Source organism: Haliaeetus leucocephalus, unplaced genomic scaffold (genome assembly GCF_000737465.1).
Source record: "Haliaeetus leucocephalus isolate CR32 unplaced genomic scaffold, Haliaeetus_leucocephalus-4.0 Scaffold218, whole genome shotgun sequence".
NCBI classification, from domain to species: Eukaryota; Metazoa; Chordata; class Aves; order Accipitriformes; family Accipitridae; genus Haliaeetus; species Haliaeetus leucocephalus.
In genome coordinates this window covers 676,537-690,370 of record NW_010972654.1, presented here as the reverse complement: position 1 = coordinate 690,370, position 13,834 = coordinate 676,537, and the positions used below count along the sequence as shown (strand labels likewise).

Genomic DNA, 13,834 nt, shown 5'->3' with positions numbered 1-13,834 from the left:
ATGCGCATGCACCTCCTCCGGGAGAGCGCGCAACACCCCCCCCCGCCGCCCCGCCCCTCGGAGGGGAGGGGGAGGGAGACGCACTTCTGTGCGCATGCGCCGTGCCGCCGGTGCGCCCGTTCCGCCCGTCAGCCTCGCCTACGCGCATGCGCACCACCCCTGACGCAGCCGGCCTGTCGCTGGGCGCATGCGCACTCCTCCCCTCCCGCCTCCCTCCCCCTCCTCTCGGTGCCCGTTTCTGCGCATGCGCCTCTCCTCCCGCCGGGGAAAAGCGAAGCGGCGCCGCGACCTTTGACCCGGGCGCGCAGGCGCGGTGCGTGGCGGCGGCGCACGCGGGACGGAGCCATGGAGGAGGTCGGGGCGCGCGCGGGGGGGTGGTTGCCATGGTTACGCTGCTTTTGGGGTTTTTTTAAATTTTTTTATTTTTTTTTTTCCCCCCGTTGAAGGGGACGCGGGGACCGGTCCCGGTCCTGGGGAGGCGGGGGGGGACACGACACACACACGCGGGACGGGACACAACCGGGGCCGCCACCGGCCTGACACCCTCCCCGTTCTCTCCGCCGCCCCGTTCCTTTCCAGCCCTGTCCTGCCGGGGAGAGCGAGGAGCTGACGGAGAGCGAGGAGAGCGTCTACTCGGGGCTGGAGGACTCGGGCACCGACAGCAGCTCGGCGGAGGAGGAGGAGGAGGAGGAGGAAGGCCCCGGCGGCAGTTCGGCCCCCCCCCGGACACACGTAAGGGTCTCTTGAGCACCGGGAAACGGCGTTTACAGCGGGAGAGGCCCGGTACCTCTCCGGGTGTTCGCAGCCTGGGGGATGTCCTGCTGGGACCGGCGGCTCCGGGGGGTCCCGGCCCTCAGAAATAACGGCCTGTGGATCTGTAGGATCTATACAGTCTAGATACGTAACACAGGCCCAACGCGGTTTTCTTCCCCTCTCCTGCCTGGAGGAGGAGGAGGAGGAACGGTTGTGAGGAAGGCCCCATGTTGGTGTCCCCCCCCACCCCATGCATAAACTATGGAGAAAAAGTAAAACCAAACCCGTGCGCGCAAACCCTGGTGAAGCATCTGCAAAGAGGAATCTTGTTCAGACCTGTGAAGCTGCTAGATTATTGGTTTGGGGTTGGGTTTTGGTTTGGGTTTTTTTTGACGCTGTTTCTCTTCAGTTGCACAAGCGGGGGCTTTGGCCGGGCAGTGTGGCTGGGTTGGCATCGGGAACCAGAGCTGCGCGTTGGGTAGAGAAGCCCCCGGAGATGCTGAGGAAGATTCACCCAAGCTTGAGCTCCTGGGAGTCAGGGATGTCCGACCAGGTGGGCTCATGCTCAAATTTGTCTCGAGATATTAACGTGCAGATCCCCGGTACTTCGGGCAGGCCAGCCTCCTTCGCCCTGGGTCACACCCCGAGCTCGTTAACAAGAAGTGCCTTGTGATTACCCTAGCTGTCTGGATCTGTCTGTTTATTTATCTGTTTGGACAATGGGTAGAAGCTTTACCTAGGTCTGGAGTAGAAATTTAGTAAAAAGTTCCTCTAGTAACCTGCTTAGGAGTTTCATAGCAGTGCCTGGGGCTGCAGTGTTGCTGTTCAGCAGCCATCCTGCTTGGGTTGTCCCCATCAACGGCCACTCGTTCCCACCCTGACACCGCCTTCGTTGTTGTGCTTCAACTGCTGCTTATAAATCTACGGCATAGGCCAGGCCTGGCGGCTGATCCAGCCCAGAAATCGCTCTGCGGAAGCGGGGCTTTTGTTGTTGTTCTGTTTTGCTTTTCAGAACAATCGGTCCCCTAAACTGGGCAGGCATTTTGGCTTGTGGTGGGGGTTGTTTTCCTTGGCGTTGGCTCTCGGGTCTGTTTTGTCATGCGGCTGGGTAAGCAGTAGGGTAATTGCTAAAGCTGGGACTGACTGCCAGTGCATTGTGCATCTGTCTGTCTGAGAGCTGGGGCTGGTTCTGCACCCACCCCTCCCGATTCTTCAGCCTTTTATTCAATATCCAAGTACGTGCGATGCTATAGGTCCGTAAGAAAGTATCGGCAGGTGTTGGGAGCCATCACTGTCTTGTTGCAACCCAGGTCAAGCTGGACACAATGCTCTGCTCTGCACTGGAACATTGTGTGCTTTGTGCAGATAGCACAGCCTAAATGAGAGCTACAGCGGCAACAGCAGAAGCTAAGGAGGTCGGTGGGGTTTAATCCTGAACGCTGTTTCCGTTACTGTGCAATATGTCCCTTTTTTGGCCTCACTGCTGCTTTGGGCAGGGATAGCCTGTTGGTTTTGTAGCGACATCTCGGCGAAGTCAGATTCCCAATTGCCTTTCTTGCTTGGCCTTCTGCCTTTGGGGCCTTTGCGGCCTTTGCCGTGCAAAGGCAATGGTGTCTTAGCAGAAGGGCAGGAGCTAGTGCCGTTCCTGCCACACAGGAGCCCTGCATGCTGCTGGGCTGCGTGTGGAGAGAGTTCCTGAACGCAGACTGCAGCTATGCTGAGCAGGGAATGTTAGGGACTGAGCAGAGACTTGACTGGGTTTCCTCTTGTGTGGGAAGGGTCCTGAAAAAGTTTCACGGAGGGAAAAGACATGAAACACATCAGACTTGGACCAGTGGGGCACCACAGCCCGATCCTGTTCTGCTGACTGAGCGGATTGTGCGCCATCCCTCCTGCCCGAACAGACTTGGGACAGCTGAAGCCCAAAGTCATGGACTGAATGAACTTGAAAGACGTTTGATAGAGATGGCCCATAGGCTGCGGGAATGCTATCTCTGTGTATTATACACTAAAAGGCAGGAAAAGTGGTGTGGTGGTTAATTAGAAATGTATTGGGCAGTGTGGGATCTGGGCATGATGTAAATGGTGTAGAATAAGAGGCGGATATTGTCCTGCTTTCAGCTGGTACAGAGTTAATTTTCTTCTTGGTAGTTGGTACAGTGCTGCGTTTTGGATTTCGTGTGAGAATAATGTTGATAACACACTGGTGTTTTCAGTTGTTGCTCAGTAGTGCTTATCTGAAGTCAAGGATTTTTCAGTTTCCCATCCTCTGCCAGCAAGCAGGTGCGCAAACAAGAAGCTGTGAGGGAGCATGGCCAAGACAGCTGACCCGAACTAGCCAAAGGGATATTCCATACTGTAGAATGTCATGTTCGATATATAAACCGTGGGAGTTGGGTGTTCACCTGTTGTTTCTGTTTGGAAAAAAAGAAACGCTTCTTGCAAGGGCATCACTTTCCCAGTGCAGAGTTTAACGGAAGTTTCGTCTGTTCAGACCCTTTTCTTCTCTGGGGTCCTGCAAGGAATTAATTCTACTATCTGTGCCTCTGTCCTTTTTGATTTGCAGCACCCCTAAATGCTTTCTGATGGAGCTGTGAACCCTGCGTGGTGAACTACAGCCTCCTGCAGCTAGGTTTTCTTCTTTTCCTTCTTTACAGGGCCCTTTGCGTAATGCCATAAGTAAATGGGTTGAAAACTCCTATGTTAGAAGTGTTAGAAGCTTCTGCAGTTCAGACAGCTTCTCAGAGTGACTCGATGATTTCATGAGCTGTGTGCAATTTAGAATTTTACATTGCTTCGAAACTGCTCGGGAACTTGGGGAGAGCAGAGGCAAACTACAATGTTAGAATTTCCCAGAAGCATCTTGAGTGTTTCCTCGGCCATTGCTCTATGCAGCGTCTCACTTTTGCTCTTAGCTTGGGAATGGTGGTCGCTGCTTCACGGAGAGAAGAAAATTCACTTTGGAGAAGAAAATGGAGCTACATGCAGGGTCTGGGGAACGAATGCTTGTAGGACAACTCTGTCTGAGCTGGGTCTGTCACCAGGGCGCTTGGTGGTCCTCCTCTGCCGGGGAGAGCTGCTGGTTCACCAGCGGAGGTGGCAGGCACAGGGTACACTAATGCTCTTCGTATAATACTGTGGTATTTAAAAATGGACTTACGGCTTTGGGGCGAGAATGAAGAGACCTAGCTTCTGCCTAGAAAATACTTCACTTGCTAGCATTGGAGAGCTGTCTATTTGCCTTGGATAGATGTGTTTAATTTTGAATGAGATTTCTCAAATTCTGGTCTCTTAATTGCAGACTCTTAAAACTTTGATTTCTGTTCATCAGCTCTCTGGTAGGCAAATCTGCTTCGTTTACTAGGAGTTAGTTATGAAAACATTATTAAAAGGCAAGCTAAAATTTTACTTGGATTGGTTGTGATGGCAAAACCTGTTGGGGGGGATTATTTTTTCTTATAAGATAAGAGTGTGGGTATCTGTGCCTGCATCTAAGGGCTTGTCAGTTGTCAGAGCTGCTGTTAGTGTGATGGGTAAGAAACTGACACCCACTGGGAGTTGTAAGTTGCCATGCTGCAGTTTTCTCTGCCATGGGAGCAGTGGGAGGGTCTGCCCACAAGACCTCAGCTCTTGCTTGAGCTGGTATTTGTGATATTAGCTTGTGCTCACGCTTTGGTCTGTGGCCTCGACCCTGCCCGTGCACACACTGCCTCCCCCGCTGCCCCAAGTGCCCACTTGTTGTTTTTTTTTTTTTAATTATCAATTTTGTTCAGTTCGCTGTGCTGTGTAGGAGTGGTTTAGCCAAAGTGATGTACAAACCCGAAACAGTCTTCAGGTGCCACCAAACAAGTTTTTATTCTGGCAAAGCAGAGTTGTCAGGTTCTTAGTTGCAGGAACGTGAAAAAGAGAAGAAAAGGACTCCGAAAAGAAACACAGACTGTGAGTGTCCTTGCCGTTAATCCATGGCCTTGGCTGCTCATTAGGATCTCCTCCAAGCTACGTTCCCTGTAAGGGAACAGAGGATGCTGCTACCCAGGGCTGTGTCCCTAAAATGCTCCGAGGAGACCTTGCGGGGGTTTAACCCTGGTGAGAGAGGAAATGGTTTGACTCGCACCTCTCTCGGCAGCCTTTTCAGAAGGGGGCTCGTCCCTGCTCCTTTCAGGGGGATTTTAATGCTTGCCCAAAAGTTTAGAGTCTGTTCTTAGATGTCTTTTTTTTGTTTAGTAGGTTGGTGTGATGACTTTGGCACTTCTGGGAGTGGTGCTGAATGATGATTTGTAGCCTGCCTGTGAACAGGTATCTGAACAGCAGGGATCTCTGGAGGCCAGTCGCTTCTGCCTTTGTTTAGCTCATTCTCGGAAATTTAATTGATTTTTAGCCCTAAGCTTAAAATATGTTGCAAATTATACAGCATTCATTTCCAATACAGTGTAGCACTGTTGGGGACATGATGTGTAAGTGCCAAAAGCAGCCATCAGCCATAATGCAGAGCTGTCATTACTGTGTGTGGCGGTGACAGCCCCCAGTTCTTCCTGCTCCTTGCAGTTAGGTAATAAGGTGCAAATACAGAATGCGGACCTTCCCTGGCAGCTTCTCTGAAGCTGTGTTTTCACAGCAGGCTAACAAACTTCACAGTCAGCAGCTTCTCTGAGGGCTGCCAGAGTGGGGATGTTTCCCATCTCCAGCCTTGTCCTCTCCCTTCTGGTTCTGCTCCGTCTCAGAAGATGCTTTCTTGAGCCAGCTCACCTCGTCGGCATGACCGAGAGCTGTCTCTCTTCCCTGCTGAGGTAGTTTCCCTTCCGCGAGGTGAGCGGGTTGAATTGGCTCCCTGGGGAGTGTGTCAGGAGCCAAGCCGGCACACAGGGAGCGGCAAGAGGAGGGTGGGAGGGTAAAGACCACCTTTCAGCAAGATCAGCTTGCCCCCTCTGAGAGAGCCAGGCCTGATTTTTACAGTCCTCTTGCGTGTTTTGGCGAACATGCTCATTCTAGCCTGGATGGCTGTCTTGCTGTCCCTGTTTTTCAAAACTGAAGACCTCATTCTGTCTCGTGGAAATTTGCTTTGAACCTGCCTTTAGACCTCCCAGCTGATGCCAGTTTGCTCCAACATCACTTGTGCCTTGCCGCTGGTGTGGACACCTGAGCTGGTGCTGGAGAAGCCTCCTGCTCCTTCCCGTTGGATTTTCAGCCTTGATGTTAAAGACATCCTTGTTCTCTGGGAATGGCCTGTCACCATGAATGTCACTCGAGCCAGGCTCTGGAGCGCTTTCGGAGGGCTTTGTGCATGTCCTGGGTCTCTTGCTTTCAGTATCTTCTGGCTGTCCAGCAAGTTAATCGAGGTTGGAGAGGATTCCCAAGCTGCTTCTTCCAGAAGCTTCTGGACTACGCGCAGGAGAGCTACATGCATCAGCTGAAGGCATACAGCACTTGGGAATCGACAGGAGGGTCTCCTGCTCTGCCAGAGAAATGCGGAGAGCATCAGGGAGCTTGTGGAGAAGGATGTCGTGTGGATGGAGAAGGGAAGGGAAGCTTGCAGATGTTCTGTGATTACTCTGAGGTTTCCTGCTGAGCGACCAGACAGCAAGGAGCCTTGCTTGCTCAGGTTGCCAGAGCTTTTCTGTAGTCTCAGCATCATGGTCCTCCCGGAGAGGCCTGTCTGGGGCTGCAGGAAAAGCTGGGAGCTCTGGGAGGACGCTGCTAATGTCGCACCTCATGGCGAGGGGTTGTGGCACTGTTCTGCCGACTGACTCCGTTAATCGTGGTCTCTCACTGCTTCCATAAAAGCTGTGATATTCTCTTGGTGAAAGCCAGTGATTTGGAGGGTGCCGAAGCCAAGCTGATGCTCTTTGGCTGGTCTGCTCTTTGTCCATCTGTGGAAGCAGTGGCTTTGGCAAAGGAGAAACCCTTTAGATTTAGGGGAAGTGTTACTGCTCCCTGAACGTTTCAGTGTTTGAAATACTTTTGCCAGAGGCTTGTATTTTTATCTTGTGAGGTATCCCGGTTTGTGACTGTTGTGTTTGACCAGCCTAGGGAAGCGATGGGAAGACTGACGGCTCCTGAGACAATGAAACACAAAACGGCTTAGGACGTGTTAGTGTCTGGGCAGAATTCAAGCGTAGATGGTGGTGGGATGATGAGGTGCCTCTCCAGAGCTGTGCTCCTGCTCACGATCCTGGTGGTTATCTGCAGCTCCCTCCAAGAAGATGCTTTTAGGAAGTTGGAATGTAAGAAGTCTCGTCCTTGGGGCTTAAAAAAATCTGCAGAGGAGTAAAGACAGCCTCTCTTGAGGACAGGCGAGAGAGAGGTACTGAACTGTGAGCCAGCCCTGGCGCCTCAGCCCGTGGAGAAGTGTTAATCCGGTCTGAGCAACAAGGTGCTGAACTGAGTTGTGCTGTCCCAGCTCCCTTCGGGATCCAGGAGCGAGAAAGGCCACTGCTTCCACCACCTGCCTGTCAGCAGATTGCAAAGCCCCGTTCTTAGTGCCTCTCTAGCTCACAGGGCTCTGTAAATATTAGGCTGTCCTTGTCGGATTAGATTTCCTCTTAATGACTTCCAGCGTTCTGACAAGCTGTGCTTTCTTCCTTGGCAGCCCCAGTGCTGAGCTGAGCCGTCCGACTCTGCTCTTGGAGCCCCTGGGGAAAAGCCCGGTGGCCTGCAGTTGAAGGCCAGGCTGAAATGTTTATTTTCTGCTTTTATAATCCAGGAAGCCCCTTCAGTGCTGCTCTGTCAGAGAGTCCCTGCTGTGGCACCGAGCGCCTGAAGCAAATCCATCCTGTGCCAAATCTGGGCACTGCCTGTGCAGCGAGGCAGTGAGAGCTGCTTAACTCTTCCTTTCCTGCAGGGATTGCACCTGGAGACTTTGCCTTGCTCTTGTTCCTTCAGATGCATGGTTCGGAGCACCCTCGCAGGGCTGTGGGCTGCAGTACCACATCCAGCTCCTCTCTGCTTCTCCATCAGCGCCTGTCAGTGAACCTATGCTCATTTTCCTTCTTCTCGGTGGCTCCACGCTGCCTTCAGCTCAGCACCGCACAGCCACAGCAGCAGGACCCCAACCGTTTGGGGCTGATGCGTTCTCATCAGCAAAAGCGCATGTGGGGACTGGACGGAGGAGCCCCTCGGTTCAGTTGTTCTTGTTAGCCCTGTATCCCTTTTTCTCCTCTCCTCTGGATTAATTTGTACTCATATTTGCCACACCAGTCTGAAAGAGAAAAGCAGCTGACATTCTTTTGTGGTGGCCCAATTTCTGCAGAGTCTTCTTGCCTGTTGTCGCTGGGGCTTGTTTCTAGCAGTCACGGAAGGAAGGAAGCCCCTGTTCATGCTAGCAGCAGCTCGTGGCATCAGTGGAAGCGCCACTTCTTGGCGCTTGGTGCCTGTGGTGCCTCGCTAAGTCACTGCACCAGGAGGGCGGCAGATCTCGGTGTCCCCAGCCTGCTGCACCGGTCCCTGCCCCAGCGCGGTGTCGGTGTTACCAGAGGGCTGTGCTCAGCTGTGAGCCTAGGTCGGCGCAGGGCTCCGTGCTCCTGGGGGTGACAAGCCAGCTTTCACACACACCGCATTACATCCTCTGGACAAAAGCTCTGCAAAGGAAAGCCGAAGCAATAAACAGCAAACCTGCTGAGTTTGCCTGGTGCTCCGGCAAGCTGTGTCTGTCTTGAGATGTGTTAGTTCTCGAGCCTGGTATGCGAGCGAGACTCTTCCCATGGCAGGCTTCGTTTTTTTGTGCTGTTAGCAGTTCTGTCAGCCCCATGGAATGGAACAAAATTGATGTTTGCCCACAGGGTGAGAATTTCAGGCTTGTTACTTGCACTGACAGTCTTAGCGTGAGTTACCTCTCCTCATCCTCAGGCCTTCAGCTCTCGCAGCAATACATGTTACAGAGATACAACAGGCTGGCTGAACAGCACATCGGTACTAGAAGACAGTGACGTGTAGAGCCAGGTGACAAGAGAAGGTTAATAACAGCCAACTTCTTCAAAGCACTGTGTGTGACGTGGCCACCGAGGTTCTGTCTCCTGGTTTTGGAGAGGTTAGCAGAAGAAGACTTGACCTGGTGGAAACGAGACAATGTCCACTCTGCCAAAGGCACCGGGCTGTGGAAAGATCGCTTTGTCTCCGACTGCGATGGGGACCTGCTATCATTGTTGGCCCTATGTCACCCAATTTGTCCTACAGGGAGGATCCACGTGAGTTCCTCCTGGGTTCCCAGCAGCAGGCATGTTCCAGTTACAGACTGCTGTTCAGATAGCTGCTTGCACAGGCTCGGTTACATAGCCCTGGTTCCACGAGGCTGGCTGAACAAGGTGCTTTGTCCTGGCCCTGGTAGGAGCCACTTTACTGCTCTTGTTCAGAAGGCGTTGATTTGGATCTTCTTACATCTAAGCTCAAACCTGAGGTGTGCACAGATGTTCACTTAGCAGTGGGCTGCAATTGCTTGAGATGCTGTTTTGCATCTTGTCGCTTGCAAGAGGTTGCCTGAGAACGGAAACCTCTTAAAATGCAACAGCTGGTAATGAGGTAAACACGTGTTTTAAGCCCTTAAACTGCCACAAGGCTCAGCTGGTCTGACGGGCTTCTTGGGACCTGAGGCCCTGCTCATCAGAAGGAATTATGTGGCTTCATCTCAGCTTTCTTCACAAGCCTAGCATGTTGTTTGTCCCTAAATCAGCAGCAGTTGGTGTAGAGGCAGTGGAACAGCTGGAGTTGCTGCAGGTTGGTGTTCACGTGTGTGGAGGGGAGGTGGAGGACAGGTCCTGGAGAACAGCCCACGCGAGTACGCTGTAGCTCGCAGGGCTGTGAGTTTGGGAATCCCGTTTCTAGCCCTGTTGCAAGCTAGATCACTGCTGCTCCCTTAGGTATTGTTTTTCCATGTGTAAAACTGAGGATTTAGCTGTTTTGCCTCACAGGGTGAGCAGAGCAACTTTGACAGTATTAGGCCCGAGAACCATCTTGCTTTAGCAAAGGAAGAGATGACGCGTGTGTGGTGGTTGCTCGCTTTTCCCCACCCTGACCATATGATCTTAGCAAGGTCGGGGCTTGGCACCGAGGAGCAAGATTCTCTCACTACTTGTGTGCACATCCCAGCATCTGGTAAAGCTGAGAGAGAAACCTGGCAGCCCCTCTTCTGAACACGAGGGACAGTTGCTTTGAGCCCACATAAGTGCTGTTGCCACAGCTCCCACACCCGTCTGCTCTAGGGCTGCTTCCACATTAGGGTCTGTTACCTGTTCGCTCCAGCCCTGACTGGCACGTCTGGCCTTGCTGCTGCCCGTCCTCCCCCTCACCTGTCCAGCTGCTCATAAACCAACTCTGTCTCTGCAGCAGCAGCACCCAGCTGGTGCATCCCCTCCCTCCAGCTTTCCTGCCTCTGCAGCTCCACCAAGGAGATTCTGCTCCACTGTAGCTGGGAATCGCTGGGACAGCAGGGACCTTTCTCCCTTCCTGCTGGAAGATTGCAAGCCAGGAGTTTCTGATCTTTTCTCCACAACCAAGGAGGAACTGCGTGGGAGCACTTTGAGAACTTTACGGTGGGAGGCAAGCGGGTTTTGCTTAGGGGAAGGGGAGCCAAAGGAGCTACTGATGTTTTAATCCAGCTTCTGGTGGCTGTTGGTTTGAGGAGGAGGAGGAGGAGGATCTAACTGGGCCATTAACGTGCGCTGATGCTTATTCTACTGGCTAGCAAATGCAGTGGGGGATGCTTCCCTTACCGATTCAGCTAGTCCAGGCAGCCGCTAAATAGTCTGCCTAGCTGGTCTTTCCGAGGCTGTCTAGTATGGATGTCATAGCAGCAATAGCTTAAGGAACTAAGCAGGACTGGTGTAGGCAGAGGCAGTATCTTGTATTACACAAGTTTATCTAGCTGGAGGATGTGGAAGAGCTTTGCGATAGACAAGCCTTCTTCAGTTCTGCTTCTCCTTCACACCTGAGGGGCTTGTGTTCCTGAAAGGGTATTTCCTTTCTCTAATTTATAACTAAAGATATTGTCTCTCCTTAGCATCTTTGCTGTCATAAGACTCTCTTTCCAGTCAGGTACGTGATGTGCTTTTTGCAGCATAACTGGGGAGAGCTGGCTCTGCCTGTGCTGGAAAGCTGTTATCTTGGCCTGGCCAAGACACGGAGAAGCTCGTGCAGCTCAGCAGCGTGGCGCTTGTGTCTGAGCAAGCGTGGTTTGCCTGCCATCCCGCACGCCTCTTTGATGGTGTAAAGTGGGGGGCTCTGAGGATGTGGCTCTCCTCAAAGCCTGCTGGTGGTATTCTCCCTCTCCTTTGTGCCTCTCCAGTTTGTGGTTTAGTTTAGATTAATCCTTTTTTTCTAGTTCCTCTGAACTCTTCTGTTGAATTTACCTGTTGGAGTTTGGGGTAGAGGAATCCCGGCTGATCCGCACATGGGGAGCAGGGGGTGGATTTGGGAGGGAGGAGGTTACAGGTCTCACTGGTGTGGGAGGCTTCAATCTTTCTTCCCTTATCCCCCTCATTACAGCTAAACCTGTTCTCAGGGCCCATCCGTGCTGTCGAAACCCGCCTGCTGTTGAAACCCACCAGCTGCCCCGGGTCTCCCCTCCAGCGACCAAAACTGCCAGAAGTGGGGTTCGCCGATGGCTGTCAGGGATACTCAGCGCTGCCCAATTCCCCTCTGAGCCGAGGTCTGGGGGTGCCGACTCCTGGATCCCCACTAGCCGTGGATGCCCGGGGTGGGGGCCAGGCGGTCCTCGTCCCCGAGCCCTGGCAGCAGCTGGGGTGAGGGTTGCCGGCAGGGCAGTTTTGAGGGGTTTTTGCAGGGTTTTGCGGTGTGTCCGGCATTGCTTGCCGCCCTCTGGTGGAACGAGCCTTTCTGCACGGGGCTGCCTGGGCGCCAGAGCAAAGCTTCGCCGTTATTCCCCGAGTCCGAACGCAGCCCCTGCGAAGCTAAGGGGACCAGCCTGTCCCTGCCTGCCCGGCTGGCTGGGACCCCGGCAGACCGATACCCGGCTGCAGGGAAAAAGCCTTTGCGTGCGTCAAGGTAAACGTACCTGGAAGGTGCAGAGAGGTGTTTCCAAGAAGCCTGCAAGAGGAGTGAACGGTGACCGCACTCCCCTGCGACCAGGTCTGCTGGCCCCTCTGCTCCTGGTACCTTTTGCTTATCCTGAAACCCCCTTTAGAGCCCTGTCTGGTTCAGACAGACCCTTTTCTGGTAAAATGGTTTTAGTATTCAGTGTGCATTCACTGTGTCCCAGGTGGCCTTTAGTCAAGTATTATAGGGTGCTGGGTGTGTGATTGATGTCCTAGCTGAGGTCTGTCTTATTTTCCTGGCAAAGCTTTCTTGAAGGGTTTGAACTTGCCGACAGACATGCCTAATCCCTGGATGCTGGAGTCTGGTTTGCAGACGTGCCAGCCAAGGTGAATCTCCTGCAAGAAGCCTGGGCCAGATCCTGGCATGTGCCAGCTCTCGGAGTAAACCCAGGACCTGGGGAGCCCGTGGGCCTCTGTTTTTTCTCCCTAACTGCGTGGACCGGGAACCTGAGCATCACTGGGGTAAGAGCGGGAGTGCTGGAGTGACTGCGTGCCACCTCCTGGCACGGCCTTCACTCAAGAACACTGGCAGCTTGTAGCATCAGCAACCCATGTTTATGGCGCAGGATCCTTCTTCGGTCTCATCGTGGCGGTGGAGAGAAAGGGGGAAATGAGGGAAAGATGGAAACTCAAGTCCAAAGCCATTGTAGCGCCAAAAGCCTGGAAAAAAACTTATCTCCAATCTCCCTTTTTAAAAATTTTTTAATAAAGCCTTTTGTTTTTGCAGTAATCTCATCCTCTTGCCGGCCCAGTATTTTCCAGGCTCTCTCCCACCCCTCTCCCTGTGGCTCGGGGGAGCTGCGCTGGTGTGTACGTACAGCAGAAGGTGATCACACACTGTGTGGATTTTACTGCTCCCGCGAGGGACGTTTTCTGGGGCTGTTTTTCCGATTATTTCACTGAATCCTCCCGTAAACCCGATCTAGCCAGGGTCCCCATTCTCCCCCTACCCCCACTCCAAGTGGTGCGCGGGGGGAGAGAGAATCTCTTTTCCAGGGAAGGATCTGTAGCTTATTCGGCACCCACACAGCAGGTCAGCGAGTGGGCGAAGTCTGATGCTCAGTGCTGTCTGATTACCCGTGTCTGAGGAGGGAATTAATTCCTGCCCGAGGCATGCCCCGTGCGTTGTCTCTCTGACGGGAGCAGAACGTGTGGCCCGTGGGACAGGACAAGCTCTGCTTCAGTGCAGGTGTCCTGCCCGCTGTGGGTTCTGGCCTGGGAAAAAATTTGGGATAACCCAAGCAATAGAGGCTGCATTCAGCTCCTTGTGAGTGGGGTTGGTCCCACCACTCCTGATGGGTAACCTCAGTTGGACACATCTGGCACGGTGTGTAGTACATGTGATGGTGTGAGTCTCTTTATCACAGTGACTTTGCCACCTTGGGGGCTGCATCTGCAGCTTGTTCCTGCCCTGTTCTCTACCCAGGTCTCTTCCAAAGAGGTTCAGAGTGGCTCCAAATGTGCACATTACACCAAAACTCACCAGTAACTTCATATTACGCAGGTGAGATGGTTGTGTGCTTTACCCAATCTCAAACACTTTGTCCGGCAGCTCTGGAGTCCTGAGTTCAGACGTGGTGGACCCCATCGGTAGGCAGGACCTTTGCTGAAGTTCAGTGCTGGGAAAAGCCTGCCCTTGTGATAGCACCGTGCACTTGTCCTGCCAGATAGAGAGAATGGTGCTGCTGGGTCTGTCCTTACTTGAGAGAGAAGGCTCTGGGGTCTATTGGGGATCTGCTGGAGGGCAGAGAGACCTTGACGGGCTGGAGAAGATGGCTGACAGGCACCTTGTGAAGTTCAAGGGTGATAAATGTTAAGTCCTGCACCTGGGACAAAATAACCCTGTGCAGCAGGGCCGGCAGGAGCTGAACGGCCAGGGAGTAGCTCTGGGGGAAAGGACCTGGGGGTCTTGGGGACAGCCTGGGGATCTGCACGTGTCCTCTGCAACACCGACCAACCACATCTGGGGCTGTACTGGCAGAGCCACAGCTGGCAGTGCCAAGGATGGGGTCCTTCTCCTCTGTTTGGCACTTGAGACC

The 13,834-nt window shown here is 53.3% G+C and overlaps 1 protein-coding gene across 1 annotated transcript in view; it reads left to right on the top strand.

The window, feature by feature from the left end:
• Positions 1 to 311: 311 nt before the first annotated feature.
• Positions 312 to 13,834, top strand: part of BOP1 (block of proliferation 1) — a 66,551-nt gene continuing 53,028 nt past the window's right edge. Inside the window, exons 1-2 of the mRNA XM_010566804.1 lie at positions 312 to 354; positions 580 to 732. Of these exons, the coding sequence (XP_010565106.1) occupies positions 346 to 354; positions 580 to 732 (162 nt within the window). The 5' untranslated portion in view covers positions 312 to 345. The remainder of the gene's footprint in view (positions 355 to 579; positions 733 to 13,834) is intronic.